The 26,562-nt window shown below is 45.9% G+C and overlaps 1 protein-coding gene across 3 annotated transcripts; it reads right to left on the bottom strand.

Moving 5' to 3' along the window:
- Window positions 1-1,037: 1,037 nt before the first annotated feature.
- LOC106597322 (ubiquitin carboxyl-terminal hydrolase 9X) lies at window positions 1,038-25,216 on the bottom strand. 3 transcript variants are annotated; one of them, XM_082962949.1, is made up of 42 exons: window positions 24,934-25,216; window positions 21,702-21,965; window positions 20,932-21,169; window positions 20,708-20,820; window positions 20,374-20,592; window positions 20,133-20,248; window positions 19,800-20,051; window positions 19,269-19,407; window positions 18,929-19,081; window positions 18,394-18,705; window positions 18,073-18,209; window positions 17,710-17,934; window positions 17,439-17,552; window positions 17,024-17,252; window positions 16,521-16,828; window positions 16,136-16,376; window positions 15,807-15,956; window positions 15,597-15,717; window positions 15,279-15,409; window positions 14,891-15,169; window positions 14,536-14,661; window positions 14,286-14,444; window positions 13,984-14,150; window positions 13,600-13,708; window positions 13,227-13,373; window positions 12,938-13,084; window positions 12,593-12,800; window positions 12,002-12,222; window positions 10,108-10,304; window positions 9,795-9,968; window positions 8,731-8,872; window positions 8,387-8,590; window positions 7,746-8,192; window positions 7,334-7,602; window positions 6,965-7,190; window positions 5,189-5,318; window positions 4,918-5,103; window positions 4,469-4,689; window positions 4,142-4,387; window positions 3,727-3,948; window positions 3,526-3,627; window positions 1,038-3,429 (listed from the first exon to the last, which is right to left on the bottom strand). In XM_082962949.1, exons 2-42 carry the CDS (start codon window positions 21,798-21,800, stop codon window positions 3,268-3,270), a joined length of 7,788 nt encoding a protein of 2,595 aa, XP_082819075.1. In that variant the 5' UTR covers window positions 21,801-21,965; window positions 24,934-25,216; the 3' UTR covers window positions 1,038-3,267. The 3 variants fall into 3 exon arrangements, with proteins under 3 accessions (XP_082819075.1, XP_045553782.1, XP_082819076.1); XM_045697826.2 differs by having other exon boundaries at window positions 3,736-3,948; XM_082962950.1 differs by having other exon boundaries at window positions 21,702-21,979; window positions 24,934-25,123.
- Between the last annotated feature and the right edge of the window lie 1,346 nt (window positions 25,217-26,562).

Here is a 26,562-nt window from a genome sequence, read left to right as displayed (position 1 = left end):
TCACTATTATTCTAAAATGTAGAAAATAGTCATTTTCTTTGAAGTAAGCCTTTTAATCAATCACCAACCTACTCTTTTTGTAGTATTCCCCTGCTGTTAATCCAGGTGTGTCACATTGTGACATAACAGGCAGCTGCCTGAAGGCTACTGTACTGACACTCCTTGTTATGTGAATGCAGGGTCCCAAAATGTAGGTGTCCTGAAGTCTCTGCCAGGAGTTCTGGACTTCTATGGCACAGGAGGTAGTGTGCATGGTGGATGCATCGAAAACATTAAGGTCACTGGCTCAAGGTTGTCCTGGCTGCATTGGTTTTAGTCAGATAGGCCTGAACACTGGTGCTGATAATTCTATAGTCATGACTTTGACTGGGCAAGGAACTTTGACTGTGTCATATTAGGTAGAGATCGAGGAATGGATGACAGCTATAATGTCTCATTATGTCAACACCACATCCCCTTTGCCTTTCTAACAGTCCTTGGGAGAATCTCAATTGCAACTCCTCGCCTCCTCAAAACCCATTGGAGGAGAAGGTCAAAGGGGAGGGACATCTGGCTTTCTCATCCAATGACTTTTGAGGACACGGTGAGGAGAAAGGAAATGAGGTGTACGCAATTGAGATTCTCCCTTGACATTCCTCCTGCGGGTGAGAATGAGCTAGAATAAACAGTGCCTGCTGAGAGAAAAGATGCCATACATTGTTGCTTCAAAAGCAGATCTCGTGTCAGTTTTCACCTACTGAAGGAGGATAGGGATGGAGTAAAGTTGGCTGACTGTGGATCAGTGGCTGGAAGCCTGCTGTGGCAGACCGGCTCATCCCTTCAGAGCGTCTGCTCAAAGTGGGGTTTATAAACTGTGTTGTAAAGCTTGTCTGTTTGGTTCGTTAGATTGACAGGTTAAAGGGGGCAAAAGAAAGGTTACTCAATAATATAAAGTAATTTCCTCTCCCTTGACTCCTGCCTTTTATCCATGCCAATCTAAAAACAAATGACAGGTGAAAGAAAAAAAATAAAGTAGGTTCCTCCTTGCATACAGGGCATAATAATTCAAAAGACCATTTATTTGTCCTTTTCTTAAAGTATAATTTTACAGTGTGGTGTGTTTGTAGAGTGCTCCAAGGCAGATGGGGGGGGGGGGGGGGTAAATAACCATCCATGCATGTTTCACAAAAAAAAAAAAAACTTTTGAATTATTCAAACAAAATAAGAGATGGCAGATCTGATCCTGAAATAACACTTTACACAAAGAAAATGCCAAAATAAACAACAAAAAAACAATCTGTAAGACCTTGCAGTCTAATAAAATGATAGAAGAAGTGAGAGGAGAGATGACCTGTAGTGCTTTAGGGCAGGGCCTGGAAGGATGACATTAGTCCATACAGCATTCTAACCACACCCCCTCATTAGGTTCTAATCTAGAACCATCCACAGTCTTGTCCTCTCAGGAGGTTCCCGGGTTACCCCTTTTTTCTCCCCAGTATGCTTTTTGTTTGGGGGAGGGGGGGGGGGGGGGGCGGGACGGACCGGTTCCCTCCTCACTTTGCTCTTCCACAGCTTGTCTGTATAGGCCACAGTTTTAGCAGACATTTTGTGTCTAATCCATTGCAGTTTCAACCCAGTCCCTTTGGGCAATGCCATTTATTGTTGGCAAATCCACTGAAGGAGATATTGTTTCGTCACTGTCACGTTGTATGTCCTGATGATTTTTTGTTGTTGCGTGCATTAGGTATTTACAATGTACCATAGATGAAATATGAAACCGCTACAATGTAAAGATTGCATTTTCCATGTATTCTTGGTAGTGGGCACACTACTGTACAGAAAAAACAACAACTTCGAAGTGTGAACGGTAGCTCCAGAATTCAAAATCACACCACGGCCAAAACTATTGTTAGCAAAAACAGTTCAGGGCAAATGGAACTCAAAACAGTTATTAACAAAGTATATAAAAAAAAAAAAAAAGAATTGGACCAAAAAGTTCCTCTTCAATTACTTTCTACTTCCTTTCAAATCAGCAACAACAACATCTAGGAAATTCAAATAAAATATCCTACGGTTCTTCATATCAAGGGCTTCTTTTTTTTACTGGGATTTTGCTCATTTCAGACAATTCTCCCAGTAAAACAAAAAATAATTTACAACAAACCACACATTCATGTTACCAACTGAAACACAGCCATCTACCTTCGTTGCAGATAGAATCCTAAAAGAACAAATCAGAAACGCTGGGCGAACCAGTTAGCTTGTTTACCAGCAGTTACTGTAGATCATAACCCTGCTTTAGAATGCTTCTTCTGTTATTCTCAACGGACAGACATTTGTAAGACTGTAGCTGTGTTCAAGTAGGACGAAAAGTGGAAGGGAAAAAAGTAAGAAAACCGAGAAGCAGAGAGTTCTTTTCACTTCAAGTGAGCAGAGATTAAACAAGCCTTCACCCACCCTGCCATTGTCAACTGGTGCACACGGGGTGATAATGGTTTTCATTCTTTATTCAACATGTCCTCACCGCGAGAGATACGTTTGAAACCTACTATAGTATAGTGGTGGAACAGATAACTGCATCAACCAAGACCCGGTCAGCCAGTGACAGGCCAAACCTCACCTCCATGCATTGACTACAAAGCAGACAAAGCGAGAGAAGCGCTTATTCTTCTCCCCATTTGATTTGACGTTGGTCTTCCTTTTCAGTTTTGAAGTCACATATTAGGGGCCAATCCAGGACAGCCTTGCTGCATCATTGCTGTAGGTTGGGAGGGAGGTCGAGGGAAGGAAGGTTTTAACGATTCCAAAACATTAACATACTATGTACCCCTTCCCGTCACCATTTTGTTTCACTTCCTGTACACACACATCGTCTTTCACCTCAGAGTTTCTCAAAGACACTGTACACACAACCCTGCAGACGGGTGTTTTTTCTCTGTCAGCAGTGATGTGTCTCCATGGGACAGAGAGAAAGAGAAGGTCGAGACTCTTCCCACTCAAAGTTCTAGAAATCATAGAATTCCAATTCTACGATAGAAACAGAGACAACTTGAAGAGCTTAATTGGCCCGATCCAGAGGGCAGGAGTCAAGGGTCAGAGGTGACAAAGAGGACGCTGTTCCTCCTGGAGAGAAGAGAGCGCTCCGGCCTGGTCTAGTCTTAAACCGACTGTTTGATCAACCAATCAATAAACTGGGTGTCTTGAAGGTATTGAGTGATATTAGGGTGCAAAGAGATTTGGTGAGGTGAGTTGCAGGTTAAGGGGGTTGGTTGCCCTCGTGTCGTGTTGTTACTCTTTTGTCGTCTGGACAGCGGGCGGGGGTGCCACGGGCCCCACCTCCTCTGTGGTGCTCTCCCAGCTCTCCTGTGCTCTCTGTGGGGGCCGCTGGGGCGTGTTCATGTGTTGGGCAGCCGGACCCGTATAGGGCTGGGCGTGGGGGTGGTTGTTCTGCTGCAAAGAGACATGGAAACAGGGAGAAAGAGGTGTCAGCATTCAATATGAGCATTGTGTAAATTCTGGAGCAGTGCCATACAGTGTGTGTGTTACCTGCTGAAACTGTGTGGCAGGAGCAGGGTTATGGGGGTACAGCGCTGTGTCCTCGGGAGGGGAGGAGTCGTGATCTTCTGTTGCCTCCTGATCATCTGGCTCCTGAAAGAAATACAGACAATGGAATCAGTCAAGGAGAGCTCTGTTACATTACCACACACAACGACAAAACATGCAAACACCCATCCCACGTGCACACACCTTCCGTACCTCCTCGGGGCAAAGTTCGCAGGCCTTGGCCAGGGTCATGCGTGCGGAATGCGAGCGCTCCAGGAAGTACCCGTTGGAGGTCTCATTGCTCTGGACGGGAGGAGACCAGTTGTTGTAGGTGTACTGGGGGTTCCCTGTGTAGGGCCTCCTCTCCAGCTCGTCCCCCAGCCACTCCACCGCCCACGTCCACTTACGCTTCAGGTCCCCGTTACTCTGGGAGCACAACAGAGAGAGAGACAGTTCTAATGTTAACACAGTTCTATTCCTGATACACACCATTCAAGATATCCAGACACAAACATACTGTACATATCTGAAACACCATTCTAAAATGACTGATCTGGTAGGCAGAGAGGAGAGAGAGGTGAATACCATATCGTATCTAATCTACTACTGTCATGTTTACCTGTAGTATCTGGTAGGCCACAGTACAGTTGCTGAACAGGGCCACCATGCACTTGATACACTGGTAGGCCCGTTTCTGGTAGTGGTTCTTAGAGCGCTGAATGGTGTCAAACAGGCCGTCCCTGTCGTCAGGTATACCCTTCAGCACGTTGTGGATCCTGTGGGTCTGCCAGGAGTCCTCTATCAGCAGTATCTGCAGCAGCAGGTCCAGATAAGGCCTCAGCTCGTACGTGTAGGAGTACGCCACCTAGGGGGTCGAGACAGGTAGACGGGTGAGGGAAACGAAAACGCTGTGCGTGAGTGAGAGTCATCAGTGTTAACCCCTTACCTGCCAGAGCAGCTCAGACAGCACGGTAGAGGAGAACTGGGGGTTTTCCCAGCAGCTGAAGCGCAGCAGCTTGACCGTCTCCTCAGAGTTGCTGCAGTCCTCGATGATCTTCTTCACATAGCTGGTCCTAACGAAGAGGATCTCTGACACCAGCTGTTGCAGGGGCATGATGGGGGTGGTCAGGTTGGCATCTCCATATGGGTTGGCCAGGGCCGGGTTACCTAGAGGACAGTGAGATACATTTATATCAATTTGGACACGTCGCTTTATTCTAAGAATGCAAATAAGAGTAAAGAAACAGGAGCGAGAGAGAATGACAGACAGTGAACCCGAGAGAGAGATTGGAACCATTAGAGAACGAATGAAACACAGAGAGAGAGAACAAGAGAGAAAGAAAGGACAGCAGAAGAGACAGCAACCACAAGGCGGTGACAGAGAGTGAAACATACCATTGATGGAGGACTGCATGCGTGTTGAGACATCACAGCAGCGCAGTAGCTGGGAGACCACAGCGTAGAGCTTGGTCAGTTCTGCATACTGGTACTTTATGGGAGGGCCAGGCCCCTCGTCTAGAGCCACCAGCATGAAGGTAGCAGGGACACTCAGCTTCAACAACTGGGTCTTCTCTGCCAGACCTGGGGAGAGAGGAAGAGCAACCATGTTTTATTCCAGCAAGAAACAAACCAACAGCGTTTCTCCTGCACAGGCACGTTGTCTTACCCAGGTTGGCGTACATGACGAAGAGGTTGAAGTACTGCTGCAGGTGTCGGCCGTGCTCCGACACCTCTCTCCTGAGCAGGTTCAACACAGCCCTCAACAGGTGATCACTCAGACTCAGGTTATCACAGCCCTGATGCAGGAGGTCAAAGGTTACAGGTCATTTTTTAATTTACCCTTGCACCCCCCCATCAGACAAAAATATATATATATATATTTTTTACAGCTTTTCTGCTACATACATGTACATACATTTAGCATCCATGGGACTTTTCTATAAAGCAGTCGCATAACAATAACACATTACCAACCATAAACTCTTTAATCCCGCCCCTCAGCCACTCTCAGCCCATCCCCATCCCAAAATCACCATAGACCACCCTCGTTTGGTTGCCATATGCCATATATATTTTTGAATTGTGCTGTGATGTTTTACATCATTTTTTAACCTTTCAAAAATGTATAGTATCCACAGATTGTGAGCTAAAGATGAAAACCTTTCCTACGAGTATTATATTATTTAGTGACTACGGCTTTCCAAATCACCCAACACTGCTATTTGTAAGGTTAATTTTAAGTGCACGTTATGATTTTTTAACCATTCCTTGAACCTGTGACCAGAAACAAGCTCCATTGGGGCAATTCCAGAATAAATTATCTATTGATTCTGTCTCTTCGCAGCAAAATCTACAGAGCTGAGATTGTTGTATGCCCCATATATATAGCATTCTGTTGGTGGCAAGACTTTTATATAATTTAAATTGAAAAAACAATAAGTGTTGAATCAAGCATCGTTTTTTGTACCATGGAATCAGTACATCGAAAATCTCTTTCCATTTATTTACATCCTGTATGGCGCAGCTGTCAACATTTTTGTCCTCAAATGAAACTAGTATATTTTTCTATTTATGCCAGTTCCTTTCAGTCAATTTGTATCTTTAACATATGCATGCAAACAAGTTCCCTACCTTCTCCTTTTTCCACTTGCCTCTTCCATTTTTGTGGTAGTGCTGCAATCAGTTGGTTGTAAATTTGGATTGAGCAGATATTCCCCATATATTTTCGATAGCTGCATATGTGACATAACTCTTCTGTTTCTAATCATAATATCATTAATAAATATAACACAATTTATTTTTTTATTCCATAAAGAATGTTTTTAAATAATCTGTATATTTGAGTTTAACCATAACATTTGTTCTATCTTTTCTGGAGGATAAAACTGAAACTGTAACCAGCTTTGTATGCCTTGTTTAACAAAGGGCAATACTTTAAACAAAATTTCATTTTCAATTCATAAAAAATTTGAATTTGTATTCTGTATGAAGGCAAAAAGTCAATTTTTTAACAAAGGATGTGCCTTAATCTACTGGAGAACCATTTTGGGTTTAAGTATAACTTAAAAGTATAGCTTTTAGTGAAAGGTTTACATTTTGTCTGGCTTAGCATTCCAAATAAAATGAAATATTATTTGCTCATATGATTTTTTTTAAACGAGTCGTCTGGAGTAGGCAGTGCCATTAGTAAGTAAACTGTGATAGGACCAAAGAGTTAATCAATGTGATTTTTCCATAAATAGACAAGTATTTACCTCTCCATGGTTGCAGAATCTTATCTATTTTTGCTAACTTTCTATTGAAATTGATTGTGGTAAGTTCATTTATATTTTTTCAGATGTGAATACCAAGTATTACATCACACACAAACCTTCTTTACTCTTTCCCTCCATCTCTCACTCCCCCTTTATCTCCCCCCCTCCCACCTTTTCTCCCTCCGTACCTGTGTGGACCCCTCAGGGGAGCTGGCGGGGGCGGGGCATGGTCCGTCCGCCAGGGAGAAGTGGGCGATGAAGACGATGAGTTTGGCGAAGGCCCCCCGGACCTCAGCACTGGGACACTCCAGCAGGTACTCAGAGAAGCGCGTGGGGTACGCAAACAGAACATTGTGGGCAAACCAGCAGCGGACGTTCTTACTGTGGCGTAGCAGGATGCACAGGGCGTCATACCTGAGGGAGAGAAGGTGGGGGAGGGAGGAGAGTAGACAGAAAGAGAGAAAAGAAGGAGAGAGACGAGGGAAAGAGAGTTACAAGGCTGTCTTGCAATATAAAGAAAGCACGCACTTTCTCCCTCTCACAGACAACCCACTCACCAGTCACCAGCGGGCCCCCGGACTACTTTCTTGGTGTGGAACCCGGTGCTGAAGAGGAACCTAGCTGCTAGCTGGATGCTGATCATGGCTATCTCCTCTGCCTCTGGCAGCAGGTGGTCCTGACCCGGGGGAGGGTTGAGGTAGACGCTGTTGCAGGTCAGCAGCTTCTTGACGAACTGGAAGTACTCCAAGCTGTATTGCATGCGGCTGTGCATGAACTGGACGTTCTGCTTCCTCACACTGCATTCAATGGCCCCCGGCATCGTCACCTGGGAGAGGAGGGGGAATTCATTAGTACGGTTATGAGCATTACGTCATTATACATAGACTCATTCACACCCACAGGTTCTCGCCTCTGCACTTTATCACAAACAAATACACACTATCACATACACACAGTCCTGATCCCCACCTGTCGTGGTGTAGTGGGAGACACAGTCAGCTCTGAGATGCACCTGGCCAACTCTCCGTCTGCCTCCACTGCGGCCCCTCCCCCTGCCGGGTCCATCCTCTCATAGAACAGGATGTAGGCGTTCCACCATCTCTTCTGCCTCCTGTAGGACATCTTCTTCATCATGTGGTCAAACACCTCTCCCATGTACTCCCCCCCGAAGCACTGGCTCTTCATCTCCTCGTCGTCGTCCATCTTGCACTCCGTCACGTCGCCGTCGTCAAACTTGTACCAGCGCTCCTTCTGCCCGCTGTCGGCGTTACCGCCGGCGCCGCCGTCTCGCTGGCTGATATAGGAGTAGTAGTGGCCGCCGCTGGCCTGGCCCGAATGCACCAGCACCCCCACCAGGCGGTACTTAGAACTGCAGCCTGGTGGGTCGGGTTCCGATGGTTCGTTCTGCATGATCATCTGAGAGGGAAAGGAGGAGAGACTGACTAGAGACAATGTTTGGACTAATGATGAATCGACTAATGATGAGTTTCCTTGCCAATGCTGCTTCTGTTTACTCTTTCGGGGTTCAGGCCATGGTTTCTGTTTAGAACTTTGTGAAACATTTATAGAGCTCTAAAACACAAATCAAATTTGATATAGAAGTCATCTACCTGGCTCTCCGGGTTTCCGTCGTCTCCCTCCAGCTTGGCCACCCCGGCCACAGTGTAGGGCTCCATGTCCAGCTCCCTGGGGAACTCAAAGTAGTCGTTGAACTTGATGGCACACTCCCTCTCCCAGTCGTAGTCAAACCTCTTCAGCTGGATGGCCAGCACTGGAGGAAGCTTCTTTATCAGCAGACGCTTCACCGTGTCCACCTGTAGTGGATAAAACAAAACAGTAAGAAATGTCATCCTAAAGTATCTATCCATATCGACAATGCTATTTTGCAATGGAATGAAAACAAAGGACTGAGTAGTCAACCGGAATGATGAAGGACAGGAGAAGAGTGAGGTACCTTCTTGTTACACTTCTCACAGTGGTATGCGTTGGCTCCCTCCAGCAGGTCTCCTTTGACATACTGCTCCATAGAGTCCAGCAGGTTCTGGTGGTTCCTGATGTCCACGTTCAACGTGGTGAATGACTCCTCACACTCATACCTGGGAACAAGATGGTGGAACAGTTTCTCTTATATTTCATGCCTGTGATAGGGTAATAGAACTATGTGGTGCCATTTTGTGTCACTAACCACGTTTCCATCCACATTTCTGAGAGTAGTCATTTTGTGTATATATACAAACACTTAAAACATTTTTTTTTTATTTTATTTTTTTTTAAAACCTAGTTTCAGTACAATTTTATAAATGGCGACACAGATAATTTGTTCGTTCAACATGGTGGAATCTTTGTTAAAAATGTATTATGCGAGAAATGGCGGTGGAAACGCCTTTATGCGCAAACATTTATATAATAATCATCATATGGAAGTAAACTTGGAGTCATGCGACGACACGGTGTGGGTCCTCCCACTACGGTTCAGGAAACCATGCAGTTTATTAGGCTACAGATTAAAGGCGATGAGCTTGACGCTCCTTTTCAATAAATATCAAGGGTCTTATTCCGGTGACAAGATGATCAATACAATTTTTATTTAAATCTCTCTTATCCAGAATAATGTCATCATGTAGACTAGCCTACACTGACTCAGAGCTGTTAGCTAGAGCACACATGTCAAGGCCAGAGTAGGCACTTTTTTTTTCTTCTATTTTTTGTCTATTTAACACAACAGTTTTTGTGACAAAACTATTGGTCGAGTGGAAAATCCAACGGAAACACATAGCACTTCAAATTTTTATTCGATACATGACAAGTTATGCGAAAAAGTACATTTTGTGTGCACTACCTCATCACGCACTGATTTTATCCAAAACAAGTCAATTTGGTAGAAATACACCACTGGTGGGAAAATGCACATATTTTCTTTGTGCAGGTTTTAGAATATTCGCATGAAAAAAAATCTGGAGGATGAGTGGTCGTTCATTTGGTTCCACCAGTGTTAGTAAATGGATGAAAATCACTCACCTGTGTGGGCAGTCACGGCAGATTTTCTGGTCGGCAAAGGAGCCTCCCAGCACCTTGCTGAGCATGGAGGGGTGGCCCATGGCCTTCAGAGCCTCGTCCAGACTGTCCACTAAAGAGTTGAAGAACTCCAGGGCATCGTGCTGCTCTCGCAGATTCACCGGCTCACCCCATAACCTACAGGATAGAGATAGCTCTTAGTCTTCCAAGACCGTTTGTGTTAAAATTGGTTTCAAAATAAACAGCTTGTAGTCTGTATTCCACTACATTCCTTGACATTTCATTGTTTTACCTCAGCCTGCTAACGCTAGCTCACCTGAACTGTTTCCAGAAGCCTCGGGGTACGTAGTACTGCAGTCGGGAGGAGGCCAGGTGACCAAAGATGACCTGTAGGTGGCGTAGCACCCCGATGTTGTACTCCTTCCTGTCCTCCGACTTACTCAGCGAGGGCTTGTCGTCAAACTGGTGTTGGTAGGCGAACACCTCGTCCCGCGCCGTTCCGTCTGCATTCGTCTGAGGAGGGAAAGTAACAATCCCCCGGACGGATTATTTAAGTTCAAAATGTACATCTTGGTTCTTCTACACAACATCCGTAAACACGCGGTAATATGAACTTCAGAGGGATTTCATTTCCCTAGTCCCTTAGCTCTATACCAAGTGGTGGGGCTGCCATAAAAAGCATCTCAGATTGTAGCTTTAACCTGTTAGGGCTAGGGGGCAGCATTTGCACGTCTGGATAAAAAAAATGTACCCGATTTAATCTGGTTACTAATCCTACCCAGTAACTAGAATATGCATATACTTATTATATATGGATAGAAAACACTCTAAAGTTTCTAAAACTGTTTGAATGGTGTCTGTGAGTATAACAGAACTCATTTGGCAGGCAAAACCCTGAGACATTTTCTGACAGGAAGTGGATACCTGATGTGTTGTATTGACTTTAAACCTATCCCATTGAAAAACACAGGGGTTTAGGAATATTTTGGCACTTCCTATTGCTTCCACTAGATGTCACCAGCCTTTACAAAGTGTTTTGAGTCTTCTGGAGGGAGATCTGACCGAACAAGAGCCATGGAACGATGATGTCCCATTAGACACCTGGCGCGCGAGTTCATGTTGGGTACCCTCGTTCCAATACGTTATAAAAGAGTATGCATTCGTCCACCTTGAATATTATTCATGTTCTGGTTAAAAAAGGCCCTAATGATTTATGCTATACAACGTTTGACATGTTTGAACGAACGGAAATATATTTTTTCCCCTCGTTCATGACGAGAAGTCCGGCTGGCTTAGATCATGTGCGAACAAGACGGAGATTTTTGGACATAAATGATGAGCTTTTTTGAACAAAACTACATTCGTTATGGACCTGTGATACCTGGAAGTGACATCTGATGAAGAGAATCAAAGGTAATGGATTATTTACATAGTATTTTCGATTTTAGATCTCCCCAACATGACGTCTAGTCTGTATCGCAACGCGTATTTTTCTGGGCGCAGTGCTCAGATTATTGCAAAGTGTGATTTCCCAGTAAGGTTATTTTTAAATCTGGCAAGTTGATTGCGTTCAAGAGATGTAAATCTATAATTCTTTAAATGACAATATAATATTTTACCAATGTTTTCTAATTTTAATTATTTAATTTGTGACGCTGACTTGACTGCCGGTTATTGGAGGGAAACGATTTCCTCAACATCAATGCCATAGTAAAACGCTGTTTTTGGATATAAATATGAACTTGATAGAACTAAAAATGCATGCATTGTCTAACATAATGTCCTAGGAGTGTCATCTGATGGAGATTGTAAAAGGTTAGTGCATCATTTTAGCTGGTTTTATGGTTTTGGTGACCCTGTCTTTGACTTGACAAAACATTACACACAACTCTTGTAAATGTACTGTCCTAACATACTCTAAATTTATGCTTTCGCCGTAAAACCTTTTTGAAATCGTAAAACGTGGTTAGATTAAGGAGATGTTTATCTTTCAAATGGTGTAAAATAGTTGTATTTTTGAAAAATTAGAATTTTGACATTTATTTGGATTCAAATTTGCCGCTCTTGAAATGCACCTGCTGTTGATGGAGTGCACCACGGGTGGCACGCTAGCGTCCCACCTAGCCCATAGAGGTTAAGCTAGTCATTTTGCAATTATTCAATCTGAAGAGTGAATACAGTTTTGATTGATTCCCAGTCAGTCCAGTCACCTCGTTCTCCTGCTTCTCGTCCCCGGACAGTTCATCGTCCACGTCGGTGCCAGTGCCCTCCACGGCCAGGACGCCGTTACGGATGGGCGGGATCATGTAGAGCTGCTGGATGACCGAGTTCATGTAGCAGGTGGCCCCCGCGTTCTTCAGCCCCACAAAGCCTTTGGTGGGCCGTGGCCCCACTGGGGGGAGGTATTCCCACTCTGTCAGAGCCTCACAACCTGAGAGACAGGGAGAGAAGGAGAGGGAGGTGTTCAACGTTTATCCATTCCACATATATGACCAACACAACAATGAATATCAGAAAAACATTTATAATTCATTGGGGAGAGGTACAATTTACCAGTATAGATAGAGGAATATGTGAGAAAAATAATAATTAGGAATTTCAGATTAAGTGACTATGTAGTACTTATCTGTGAGTGTATAGTTGGTGTACCTAGGTAGTACATGTCAGTGAGTGTATAGTTGGTGTACCTAGGTAGTACATGTCAGTGAGTGTATAGTTGGTGTACCTAGGTAGTACATGTCAGTGAGTGTATAGTTGGTGTACCTAGGTAGTACATATCAGTGAGTGTATAGTTGGTGTACCTAGGTAGTACATGTCAGTGAGTGTATCAACGATCTGCTTGAGGTTCCGGACACAGCCGACCGGCAGAGCCACCAGCAACTCGAAGCCGGCGTTGATGGAGGCGGGGCTGCTACAGACAGGGATGGCCTGCTCCGTAGGGAACTCCCCACTCTTCATGTACTGCAGGTACACGTTAGACGCCGGGAAGATGAAGTCATCTATCAACTCCTGGAGAAAGAGTGGGGTGAATTAGCAGAATGGACATTCCCATTCAAAGCATCATCCTATGGTGCTTTGTCCTGTGACTATATTGAGTGGACTATTTGGCAACCATACTGGATTTCATAAACAACATAATGACCCACCTTTATGAGGTTGGCCCCGCCCTTCTCACAGCCAATGTAGTACTTCTTCTCTGGTGTCTGGAAGGCCAGCAGCTCCTTGGTGACCCCCAGGTGACCTTCTAGAATGGTCTCCTCCACCCCCGTCTCTCCTGTCCGCTTCACCTCATCCTAATGGTAAAAACACCAAACTGCCATTTAGCGGTAATATTTATGAGAGATATGAAAGCCCATATTAGGTCTTCTCTACAACAACACCATGTTAAACTGCATTTCATTTTATAACAATGAAAAGACTTCTCTTGTCCAATACCCTGATCTTCTTGAGCCAGTCGATCTCGTTGTTGAGCAGCGCCTCAGCGTTGGGCAGGTTGATGTTGCTGTTGTAGGCGTAGTTCAGCAGGTGCCTCAGCAGCGTAAAGTAGTCCCCTGCGTGCTTCGCCCTCTCCTTTGCCGTGCTCTGGAGGAGAGAGGAAGGATACGTGTTACAACAACAAGGGGTCCCAATGGAGTGGGGTGAAGCGTTTCAGTGTGTTACATTTCCTCCTCTAATGATGAAGGCTGGGATTGAGAGATGGTAAGCTGATCCTAGGTCTGTCCTTAAGGGCAACTTCTACCCAGAGCTGAAGAATGACTATTGTGTCAGTAGGGGAGAGCGAAGAGATGGGAGATGGAAGGATACTCACCCCTAAGACGGTGAAGAGGAGGGTGATGAAGAAGAGGAGGGGTCTGTGTCCCATACAGCACCTAGTGGCCATGAGGAAGAACTGCTCCTGAGCCATCTGACGAACTGACCTGGGGACAGACAGATGACAACAGGTTCATTTCACTGTCAAAAGGTGCTTTTGACGTCGTTTGATGACAATTTTATATTGGCTTGTTTTTGTGAGATTAAGTTCGAACACCAAGGGGCGGTTTCCCCGACACAGGTTAAGCCTAGTCCTATACTAAACTCAATGGAGAATCCATTGAAAATGCTTTTCAGTCCAGGATTAGTCTGTGTCCAAGAAATGCCCTGAATGAACGGATCCCCAACACAGACATAGATTAACAGCCAGATGAAGACATACTTGCTGTGGCAGTGCAGTAGCAGGTCTATGATGTAAGTCTGCCAGGCCTTCTCCTTACTGAGCGTGTCCAGAGCGGTGGGCAGCAGGGCAAAACACAGGGTCATGATCTCCAGCGCCTCACAGCACACCATCTCATCCTCCCCGTCCGGCTCCTTACCCGCGTTCGTCTGTAGAGGTGATGAACACACACACCGCTGTGAGTTTATAGAAGACACAGAAACTCTCCATACAAACCCCTAGAAGTCTGCATTTCACACCTTAACAACCAAGCACACACCATCTCAGTTTAGAAAGGGTTTTACCTTCTCATAGATCTGACTGATCTCTTCATTAGAGCTGAAGACCAGCTGTACCGTGCCACAGCCTGAAGCCCACACGATCTTCTGCACCGCCCGGATCACACAGAGATCTGGGATGTACTTGGATGCTTGGAAGAAGTTCTGGGAGTTCGGGGGCAGAGACTGCCAAAACATTGAGCAGACGTTTACGGTCGTACTCTTTTTGACTAGCCGTTGTTACCCGGTTGAACGCATGTGTAAGCACTCGTCTCACCTCGTCAGAGATCTGTTGGGCCAGTCGTATGGCCACGTTGCGGAGCATGCACTCAGAGGCGGGGTTGGGGATATTCTGTAGAGCACTCTGGAGGACCAGGGCCTGGTCGTGGGTCGCCTGGTTGATCTGGAGAGGAACAAAAACAGAAGACTGTGGATTAAGAACACCAGTCATATTCAAGCTCATTGAAATACTCAGTGAAGGTATGTTTGGGGTGATCATGGTCTGTCCATTCGGGGTCTGGTAACAAGGGTCCTGCTACCCAGATTGTTCTGCACTCCTCGAAGCTGTAGTAATACAAGGTTTCCCCGTATTTACAGAGGTAATATAACGGCAATACAAAAGGGTTATTTACTGGTGATGCGGGGCTGGTCCCCTCCACTACGGGCTGGCAGGCCTCGGCCACAGCTTTGACGTGTCCGAACCCCACGGCGGTCAGCAGCAGCTTGGCGATCTTCAGGGCATTGAGGTACGCCCCCCGTCGCGTCTCCATGTCGGCCGACGGCAGGAAGTTGTTCCTGGTGAGCATGCTCAGAACGAGCGGGAGGCCGCCGCTCTTCAGGAAGTTGTACTGGAAGTCGCTGGCGTCCTCGCCAAGGGTGCCGCTGGCCGGCATCAGCAACGCATACACCACCTGGGGAATCAATCCAATCAATAAAACGTGGCAGGAGGATGTGAAGAGCGTAAGGGGTAATGAATCGATCACGTAAACCACCACACACACAGCGGCGTGTGTTACCAACCTCAGTGAGGTAGAGGACTTGTGAGGGCGAGGGGCCAAAGAAGCGGGAGTCCAGTGTGGGGCTCAGGCTGTTCTCTCCCAGCTTGGCATGATCCAGACAGATAGCACGCAGGTTCTCCACGGTACTGTTGTCTACACACAGCTCAACCAGAACATCAGTCAGGACGAATCATTTCAAACCACAGTAAGTAAGTAAAAAAAGAAAGAGAAAGAGAAAAAGAAAGAGAGAGAGAGGATGAGAGATGCTGTTTCGGAGCCACAGAAAGACAGCAAGCTATATTGAGAAAGAATGAGAGCGTGAGAGAGAAAGACAGTGTACCTGGAGGCATAAGCTTCATGAGGAGCCTGGCTCCGTCTCTCAGCAGAGGCATGTTGAGGGTACAGCCCAGGTCTGCGACCTGCCACAGGAACGAGATGTAGCGCAGGTGGAGAGACATGATCTACAGAGAGGAAGACGTTACTCAGGAGAAGACGACACATTTTACATTTCTCACGTGAGGAAAGGTGTGTGTGTGTGTGTGGGTCTTACCACTCCAGGCAGGCAGCCCTCCACCTCTGGGTTGGGCCCTTCGCTGAAGTGGTTGCCGTGGTTACTGGGCGAGCCGGTGGAGGAGTCCGAGGAGCTGTCAGGACTGGAGGGCACGGTGGCACTCACCTGGGTCAGCTTGGCTGTGATCAACTACACACACACAATATACCGATTTGAACCGAACGCTAACAGATACACTGTGCTTTCATCATCTAATCCTAGTAGATTAGTGATTCCAGAAGGGAGTAAAATTGTATTTAAACACATCGGAACTAAGGCCTAATTCAAAACCAGTGCATGGGCCATTGATTACGAAATGACTAGCTCACTGCTTTATCCTTGAGGTTGAGCTGTCCAATCAGCTTTCTGTCATCCGCCGGGTCGACAACCTCCCCGCCAATGAAGAGCTCTATCTTGGTGTGTGTGGCGTTGGCCTTGATGCGTGTGAGGATGCCGCGGCGCACCGAGCCGATGGTGTCATTGGTGTGAGACCAGATGTCCAGGTCATCCACCTGACGACCCTGGTTAGGGAAACGCACGATCAACGTGATGTGCTTCCCCCGGAACGCCCTGAGAGAGAGAAAGGGGAGAAAGGAAGAGAGGGATTGGTCAGTCAAAATGTTGGCGCTGAAACTCTGACAAACTAAGTTGGCCCTCGCTTTCACAAGTGTGTGTTGGTGTGAGTCCGTGTGTGAGCGTGCGCCTCTCTCCTACCTGGACATGGGCAGTATGGACCTCTCCTCGTGGTAGTCGCTGTCACACTCGTTGATGTACTCCTTGAGCACAGTGAGCACGCGAACCATGCGGATAGCCTCCTGCCGGGCACAGTTGATGCTGTCCTTGTCCCCGTCCAGGACACACAGCGTGTCGTACGACGCCTTCAGACGGTCAAAACACAACTGGATGAAGTCCTCGTGGATCTCCACCTGGTTGACCTGCAGCTTGGGTCCCAGGTTGGTGTAGATCTCCTTCAGCAGGTCGATGGCTCGGCTGGCGATGTCATCAGTACCCTGGATCACCACCTGGTAGAACAATGCAAAGCTGTTTTGTGCACTCTCCCCCTCCAGGGTTAATCCAGGAACCAGATTGTTGTCTATAAAAGCATATAACAGCAATAAGAGGAGTTTTAACTCGAATGGTAGTCCAGTCCTTTGAACTCCAGGTTTTACGGTATGTTCAGAAAGCTTTATAACATTGATAAGCTTTTTAACACTCACCCTCCAGAGGTAGTCCAGTCCTATGAGTTCCAGGTCATCCATCATGTAGGCCCTGCGTTTGGCCACCAGTTTGCCCTCGCGGCAGTTGACGGCCTTGAAGAACCTCTCGAAGCACTTCATGCCGTTCTCCGTGAGCAGTGACGGGTCCAGCTGCAGAACATTGTTCTCAAAGAAGTCCTTGTTGATGTCCGGGTCCAGGTCTGGCTCATCTCCCATTAACTTAGAGTACCTAGAGTTGGAAAAGACAGTATAAAGAAATAAAGGCTCAGACTTGCTTATAACAATTTATAAAGTATGATGCCAGCAGGCTTTAAGTAAAGTGCTACCAATAAGATTTGAACTAACCTGGAATAATTAAAAGGGGAAATCATATTTAATATACATCAAAGACTGGTCTAAACAAACGTGTACGTACCATTTGAAGCACGCCTCCCGGTCACACAGGAAGACGGCGCTCTCAGCCAGACACCTCCAGATCTGCTTAGCCTGAGGTGCACATAGCCACAACTGTCCGTCCTTCAACAGGAACCTGGAGAACAAGATGGTTCAAAGCAGTTAGACACTAACAGAGGACTCAGAATGGCCACTTTCATTCCCACAGACTGAGAAATGCCTTGCCGCTCAGAAAAGCAGTCAAGGTTCATTGTTTTCATCCTGAGATGCCTGGAGGCAGCCGCCTGCCTTACCTCAGGAAGTTGAGCCTCTCCTGGACCTCCTGAACATGACTGTAGCGACTGCCCACTCTGACCGTCTGAGGGTCAAAGTCTGCATGTTCAGCTTTGGAGAACGGTCTCATGGTCTCCATGTAGGCAGACAGGTTCTCAGCCACCAGAGTGACCAGGGCATGGTTGTGCTGCAGCTGGTTGATCAGGTCATGACGATAGAACACATGAGGACTCCTCTGGGTCTGACTGTATGGGAAAGAGAGAGGGAGAGGAAAGGGAAGGAGAGAAATGTAATATTTCATCACAAGCTTTGACTCAACGGGAAAAAGAGATGAGGTGAGAGAGAAAGGGAGAGAGACAGGGAGGTGGAGAGTCTTTCGTTACCTGAGGTTCTGAGGAGCTTCCCCGAACAGGCTGCAGATCTCTCTGATCTGCTTCAGGGCTGGTATGACCCACTTGTCGTTGGTGCGCAGCTCCTCGATGAAGCGGTCTATCCACTGGATCTTCTGGGTGTCTCTGTCCTGTTGGAACACACAGAAGCACAGAGCAGGGTCCTAATCATTAGGGACCATCGAAGCAAAACATTTTGCAACAGAAAACAAGAGATTCTCATTTGACACGGTCAGGTAGAACGTCCCAGTTTGTCTGTTTTCTTAAATTTGGTGCCTAATGAATACAACCCAGTAGCAGTAACTGTAGTTTTACCTGAGAGCAGCTGTAGTCCAGTATCTTGATGTGTGCACTGAGGGCCTGGTCCATGATGTCCACGGGGACGTCGTCACTGTGAGCCAGGTTCCACAGCAGGTTGAGCACCTTGTGGGCCATCACTCCATCCTTATCGTCCTCCGCCAGACGACGGATCAGCTCCAGCAGCTTCTCACGCTGCTTCTTACTCGCATGCGTCCAACTCTCCTTGAAGCAATCAAAGAGATGGTCTAGCTGCTCTGGAGAGAAGTCCCAGGCCAGTTTGGCCAGAAGGTCATGGACGTTCTTCACTATAGCTTCGTGCTTACCAGCCTGATATAGAAACAGACACAGAAGACACTTCGGCATGGTTCTAAAAACAACCCCTTCCCCTACTCATTCCTTTTTATAAAAGGTCTCTCTTGCAAAATATATATTTTTCACAACTGAGAATAACCTGTATAGGTTCAATGAATAGGAAGTACATTAAAATTCAAGATGGAGCCATCCCCATATTGCTGAGACCCATTTTCCCATGACACGTTTAACTCAGTACCTGCGCTGCCCAGATGTTGTCCAGGTCCTGCATGGTGAGGGCTTTCTCCTTGATGACGAAGCGGAGTATCTTCTCTAGTTTCTCTACGTACTGAGGCTGGTGGAGGCTGTCCCTCAGCACGATGGACAGGATGTGGTTCTGCTGGATCCACTCCTGAGAGAGAAAGGGAGAGAAAGTAAAAACGTCAGGCATAGATTTGCATTGCTGTGGAGAAATTTCATGTCCAATTCCACTGACAGGAATTGAACTGGAATTGACTATTAAGCTCTGATGAGCAATTTAAAAGCTCTATACAAATCCAGACCATTATCATTCATAAGGAGTAACTGTGGTGACTCACCGCCATGCGTTCTGCCGTCAGCCACTCCTCCTCCTCGGGGTTGCCATGCCGATGCGTGTAGTAGGACACGCTGGAGATGACCTTGTTGACCTCGTTCAGGGCGTTCATTTTACCGTTGAACGAGGAAATCTGCAATAACCTGGGGACCAATCAACAAATTAAAAGCAAACCATCTTATCGAAAAAGAAAATTCCACCCAAAAGCTATCTTTTGGTATTTGTTTCATTAGTCCATTGTTGACATATACAAAACATTTTGGGACTGTCAGAAAAATACCAGCTGTATCTGTATTTTGAAAGTTATACAACTTGAAAAATGTTTTGCATGTCAGCAAACAAGTTTGGGACTATGTCAACAATGGACTAATGAAAGAAATAGCAAAGCACAGTTTCTGGGTGGAGTTTTCCCTTAACAATAAAATAGCAGCTAACTGGCCAAAACACTCATCATACGAGGTACTCAAACCCCAATGTGACAGTTTTAATTCTATACAATAACCACCTAAAAAGAAAACAACTGAAGGAATCTCACCTAAGGATCATTTTCAACCTAAATATCTCCAAGTTCTTGACGGTCTCCTCCTGACCAGGCACCCTGGAGGACAGGTTCTTCAGGGACTTGATGATCATGGACAGGGCATCGTTCTTGGCCTCATTCTTGGCCTCCTTCTTCAGCTCCTCGTCCGTCAGGTTCTCCAGGAACTGAGGAACCATCTCGATCACTGGCAGGAAGTACTTCTTCACTGTGTGCAAGGTCAGGAACTCATAGCACTGGCCGAACGGCCTGGAGGGAAAACATACACGGGTTAGGACACGCACACGTCCCTTACAAATCTCTTACATTGGTCCATCTGCGTTAACATACTTAATGAGGGCAGCGATGATCTGTACGTTGAGTGCCTGTCCGCTCATGAAGCGGTCGTGTAGAGTCTGAAACCCGTTCAGCGTGCCAAACTTATTAATCAGGTCCACCAACCAGCCCTGAGAGAGAGAGAGAGAGAACAATGAATGACCAATCACTGACGTCAGCTTTATTCATTTTGAAAACTTGGATATACTGTATCAAGTGAGGAATCCTGAGTGAGCGAGGGTGAGTTGGGGCCTACCTTGGGTGAGCGAGGGTCGGGTGGGCGGGCGAAGAGCTCGTCGTCGGCCAGCGTGGCCCCGGCGGGGATGGTCTCAGAGGGCCGCGTGCCGTTGTAGATGTGGAACTTGCAGTGGGGGTTGGTGGCTGTGGCCAGTAGCTCCAGTAAGGGGAACCAGTCCTGAGGGAGCTTGGTCACACACAGCTCCACCAGCCGGTGTGTGTTGGTGATGATACACCTCTGGGGAGGGAAGGACAATCAGCTGTAGTTCAAACAGGAAGTGCAAGTGCACACACACACACACACACACACACACACACACACACACACACACACACACACACGAGGCCCTTACATGGATCTCAAACTTCCACCCGCTGACAGCCTCGTCTGTGAGGATCTTAGTGAAGGAGATGGTCAGGCCGTCCCTGAAAAACCTCTGGCACGCCTCACACTTCACATCAAGCCCTGCAGAAAGAGGCAACGATTAAAGGCAGAAAACAAAGAGAGATCAATATATGACAAATGAAAAAGATGTTGTCCTATATGGATGTATATTGTATACGATGATGGACACACCTTTTTTACATAAGTCTATTGCAGCTTCAAGTAGAACTTCTAATTCCCCCTTTGGCAGGACTGGGACTACCCATCGGGGCCTGTTGATCATGTCGTCCAGCTTGGCCAGGTCAGTGTGAGGGAAGGCAGGCTCCTCCTCCTCCAGAGCAGGGGCAGAGTCTCCTTGGCCCTGCTCCTCCTCCGCCGCCGGTGGGCTCACAGGAGACGGCTCCGTGGACGACGGGTTGGGGGACACCATCTGCAACGCGCACACACATTAATACCAAACATACTACAGACGCTGATTAAAAGAGATGAACGCTAGTCGGGAACACACACAGTGGGGAAGGTAGGTAATTAGCCTTGGAACTTCACAGGAAGCCCAAAGTCAAACAAACACAATTCATAGAGCATGAGGGACTAAATTCATAAAAAAAAAACAGATTATAAATAAAGCTTATTCAATTATGTAACAGTAATTACACTTACATCAGTGATCCTGTCCACAGATCAGAAACACTTTTAAATTACAAAGAGCTTCTCTCATTGGAGAGCAGCCAGCTGGGGCCTCAACATGACTCATGCCGTTTCATACTAAAGATGAACTCCTACTACTGTCCTATGCTCCTCATGGGGCGATGGGCCTAAGTAAGTAAGTACTAAAGCATATGCAGATCGCTCCATATTAGTCAGTTAACTTCACGCAGACATACAGCTGATATGCGGGTAACCTTGTTCACTGATAATTGGGGAACTATCCATAGACAGACACATGTCACCCCCTCACTCACCTGGGCCTGTGTGGGTGGGGGCTGGCTCTGAGAATCAGCGGGTGCCTGGCCCTGGCTATCATTGCCCCCCACGGGGGAGCCACGGGTGGTGACCGTCATGATTGACACGGGGCAGATCTTGGCAGTCTTGTCCGCTTTAGGAGGCCCTGGCCTGGGGGGGAATCACTGCCTGCACCTGGGTAGGGAAGGAGAACCGGAGGCCGGCTGAGATGGAACGCTCCGGCTGCTGAGGCTCAGGGAGGGTTGCAGAGACCATCGCAGAACCTGTGGGACAGAGACTTGGAATGGTTGAGGCCCCATTTTTCCCATGCATTTGGGACTGAGGCATGTGCATTTCAGCTAATCTGTGTACAATCTAGTGAGCATCACATGGTCAACTTCAGACCACTGTTGAGGTGTAAAAATAGCTGAGAAACAACACAGGTGCATCCAAAGGCCACATGATGTTTGCAAGACAGGAGTCTTCAACTAAGCTAGACCAATTCAAATGACTCTCGCTCTGCCACTATCTGGGTCGAGAGATTAAAATGCTAATACGCATGCTTGACAACAGGGTGGAATTATTACACACAGACACACACACACACTCTAGCCCCAATACCGGCAGACAGAAACCCCCCCCCCACTGCCGTCACCTCTCCTATTTCCAGTTTAGCTGTGCTGCAGACAGCATAGGACTATCAACCATACACCACACTGGCCTATTAATAGTCTCTGTCGAACTGGTTCAGAGATATCTAGACTGTGCAAGACAGTATACAGCTACTGACAAACTGTTGATTGGTCACACAGAGCATGACCCTACCCTACCCCAACAAACTGCAGCTCCTAGGTTACTCACGTCTCACTACAGCAAGACATGCATGGGATATTGAGGTTTCAAGATATCACCTGGCTATATTAGCCAAGCCTAATACAATAACTAAATAACAACAATTGGACAAGGAGAACAAGCCATTGTGCGCTTACTGACAAACAACGTATTCTTAATAATTGCCCAAAATGATTAATAATAGCATATCGGATTGAAATCAGGCCATCTATGCTTGGCTGTCAGTGCCACTGACATAAAGTTGCGGTAGTCCAACAACATGTCCCAGTACTGTAAGTGTTTCCCAACTCCAGTCCTCCAGTATCACCAACAGCACACATTTTTGTTGGAGCCCCAGACAAGCACACCTGATTCAACTTGTCAACTAATCATCAAGCCCTCAGTGAGTTGAATCAGGGGTTTTTGTCCAGGGCTATAAGAAAAAAGGGTGATGTTGGGGGGTACTTCAGGACTGGAGTTGGGGAACACTGCACTATAACATAAGTGAGTCTGTGTAGAATACTGACCTTACACGACAGCAGAGTGACAAAGCAAAACATCTTAAATCAGGATGAGTCAGGATGGAAGAGATAGCCTAACAACAGGTTTAGGGCCTGAGGCCCCTTCAATCCACTCAAGTGCCTATGAGGTAACGTTAAGATTAGGGGCTAGGGTTTCTGGGTAGGAAAGGTCTGTGTGTCTAGTTGTCAGACACTGGAAGTCTTGGGACACATTAAGACAGTCTCCAGCTGAGTTATGATCCTCTGGGCTCAGTTTACAGGTTTATTATTGGCGGTCTTCAGTTTCATAGCCGTTCGGCCAACACTGGTTTTCAGCATGCTGAAAATATAGTCATTCCAGCTGGCACAGCAGCCATGGCAGTGTGTATACACACACACAGCTAGTATGCAACAAGTATTCAGGTCATCATGGTCAAGGCTTAGCTTTGCTGACTTGAGTAAAACTTGAAGTGAGCATAGCTAGGTCAAGACTGAGGAAACGCAGACCTTTCAGGTGGAATGAAGTCATTTGTATCCGGAAATGCACAAAGTAAGCATATTACCAGGCCTAAAAATCGGCAACAATGACTTATATTGACAATGCCTTGCTTGCAAATAACTAAAATCGAATCTTTTTCAATAGATCCAATGCCAGCCCCCACCTTTGCTAGTCTCAAAAACCGACACTAGGCAGAGGCGACTAGGGTCGGGTTTTCAAGACTACCCTTGGCTACACCTTCAGTTTCCGTTTTGAGAGACAGTATGATGCAGACAGGCATGTCAAGACATTTAGACATTTCTTGTGACAGCCGTTGGTTTACAAACAGCTTGGCACAAAGGAAAACACTATGTAACGACAAATGACAAGGTTGCTTGCATGATGTGTGTGAATAAAAATGTACTTGGTCCTAGGCTTGCTAATCATTCTTGTCACAATCCGCTATCCACACCAGAACCTCTTTCTGTGAGGACACGTCATTGAGTAGCATTGTGCAGCTAACTAATTAAATCAAGTTATTTGGGGAATGGAGTATAAGGAAAACTTGATTTAGTTACAGCAAACAACTCAATCTCAAAATAAGTGTCACTGTCACATTGTGTGATGTATTCTAGATATGAGAGAACGCTAACTAGCCAGCATCAGCCAACAACTGTCTAACGTAGCTAACTAACGTTACACTTACTAGATTGCGTAGCATTAGCCAAACATTTCAACCAATGCGAAAATAACCAGCCTGCAAACACTGCCTGCAACACGGTTAATTGATGTGAAAAATAACCTATTTATTACAACAGCAGTCTGGACGATAACTAATGCATAACGTTAGACAAGGCCCGTAACGTTAGCTAGCTAGCTAGCTACTGACAAGCATTGTACGGGCCTTCTCCTTATTCAACATCGGTAGCTAGCTAGCTAGCTAGTTAACGTTAGCTAATGGCGCTGCCTCCACTGTCGCCGGGGCCACAACAATCAACAGTCTGTCTGCATTGGTAGGTTGTTGATCAAACACCAGCCCATATCTGTCAACACCACTAGTCCAATAAGTTAACCAACATCTTGTTGTCTGTTGAGACTGACCTTGAACTAGCTATGTGGAAACCGTTATATTTAAAAATCCAAACAATTAACAGGTTGGTATGGGAATCGTCAGCCATTTTGCCAGACAAAAATAATAGCTAACTTAACTAGCCAACGTTACATACAGAAACAAACCGGTATTTCAGCATTCATTCTGTCGATGTCAGGCACCTTGCTTGCTATTACTCTCTCCTCTTTATCCAATGAAAAGCATATGTGTAACGTTACACCTTGTAGCTAGACAGCTATAACGTTTCATTGTTAAAGATTACTCAGAAATGTCGTTATCTAGCTATACTAGCCAGTTAGCACCATTGTTGCTAGTTACCCAATGTTACTTACCCGAAAATTTGATGCAACTTCCTTGAGTTGACTTGTCCTGTCTATGAATCTTTAGATTCTGAGTTTCGCTAAGTGTCAACGTGTGTTACATAATATTTTCATGCATGCATCCTGATCTGCTAATATGATCTCTCTTCCTTGCTTATTTTTTTGTCTGCACTTGGGTGTTTTTCCTGCGTCACCATCAACCCCCCCCTGTACTGTAGTCTAGCACAGTTTTCCCAGCCAGTCCCTGGTAGCGCAGCTGACGGAGGCCGTGTTCGAGAGGATCAAAACCGTCATGTATCATGGGTAAATTGTGACTTGCTGACTGATCTACAAATAATAATGAGCAGTTATTTACGATGTAAAGTTCCTTGTAGATCAGTCAGTCGGTAGTCGCCTGCACTGTCAGCGCCAATGTTGAACAAGCCCATTAGGTAACGTTTACAATTAAAATGATAGTTCACTTCACATTTAGTTTGTCAAAAAGATGCCTTCAGAAAGTATTCACACCCCTTAGTTTTTCCCAAATTATGTTGTGTTACAGCCTGAATTTAAAATGTATTAAATTGAGATTTTGTGTCACTGGCATACACACAATACCCAATAATGTCCACGTGGAATTATGTTTTTAGAAATGTTTACAAATTAATAAAATTTAAAAGCTTAAATGTCTTGAGTCAATAAGTATTCAACAACTTTGTTATGGCAAGCCTAAATTTCAGGAGTAAAAATGTGCTTAACAAGTCACATAATAACTTGGATGGACTGTAATAATATTGTTTAACATGATTTTTAGACACTGCATCTCAGTGCTAGAGGCATCACTACAGACACACTGGTTCGAATCCAGGCTGTATCACAACCGGCCATGATTGGGAGTCCCATAGGGCGGTGCATAATTGGCCCGCGTCGTCCGGCTTTGGCCGGTGTAGGTCATCATTGTAAGAATTTGTTCTTAACTGACTTGCCTAGTTAAATAAAACATACAATTATCTGTTAGGTCCCTCAGTCAAGCATTGACTTTTAAACACAGATTCAACCACAAAGACCAGGGAAGTTTTCCAATGCCTCACAAAGAAGGGCACCTGGCCACTCTTCATCTATCAGAAAAGATCTGTGGACCGACCAAGGTCCACTGTCACCCAGGAGCCTGTGTCCATAACATCAACTCCCTCCTGCCCACGGTTCTGGCCAACTACTCCAATATTGACACCATCGTCACTCACGTAGGTTTTAACGACCTTTGTTTTAAGCGATCTGAGGAACTGAGTGAGGACTACAAACATTTTTAAACACCCTTGCTAGCACAGGGAAGAGATTAATTATCTCTGGCCCCCTCCCTTGCTACTGGAGGGTTTCAGAACGTTTCAGTTTACTCTTTTCCCTGAATGAGTACATGAAGAAACTTTGCAATGACAGGAATGTCTCTTTTTTTCCAGTAACATCGCAAACTGTTTTGGTAGTGCTCCAGTTCTCCCTGTCAGAATAAGCAACAGAGGACTTGGAAATCATATCAACTGCAGCAGAAAAGGCACTATGGTTATTATGAGTAACCTAATTGATGTTCCTTTAACTCTCTGATCCACCTCTACGCAGACGACACCATTCTGTATACTTCTGGCCCTTCTTTGGACACTGTGTTAA

The sequence above is a fragment of the Salmo salar genome, chromosome 16 (genome assembly GCF_965601325.2).
Source record: "Salmo salar chromosome 16, fSalSal1, whole genome shotgun sequence".
Classification (NCBI taxonomy): domain Eukaryota; kingdom Metazoa; phylum Chordata; class Actinopteri; order Salmoniformes; family Salmonidae; genus Salmo; species Salmo salar.
The sequence above is the reverse complement of the archived record's forward strand: the minus strand, read 5'-3'. Positions and strand labels throughout refer to the sequence as shown.

Bases quoted from the DNA above. Each gene is read 5' to 3' on its own strand.
- LOC106597322 (XM_082962949.1), bottom strand. From the start codon at position 21,800: ATGACGGTCACCACCCGTGGCTCCCCCGTGGGGGGCAATGATAGCCAG. The intron at 15,410-15,596 runs GTACACTGTCTT...AGCTGTGTGTAG, and splicing joins CATGAAGCTTATGCCTCCAG to ACAACAGTACCGTGGAGAAC. The intron at 15,170-15,278 runs GTTGGTAACACA...TTGATTCCCCAG, and splicing joins AAGTCCTCTACCTCACTGAG to GTGGTGTATGCGTTGCTGAT.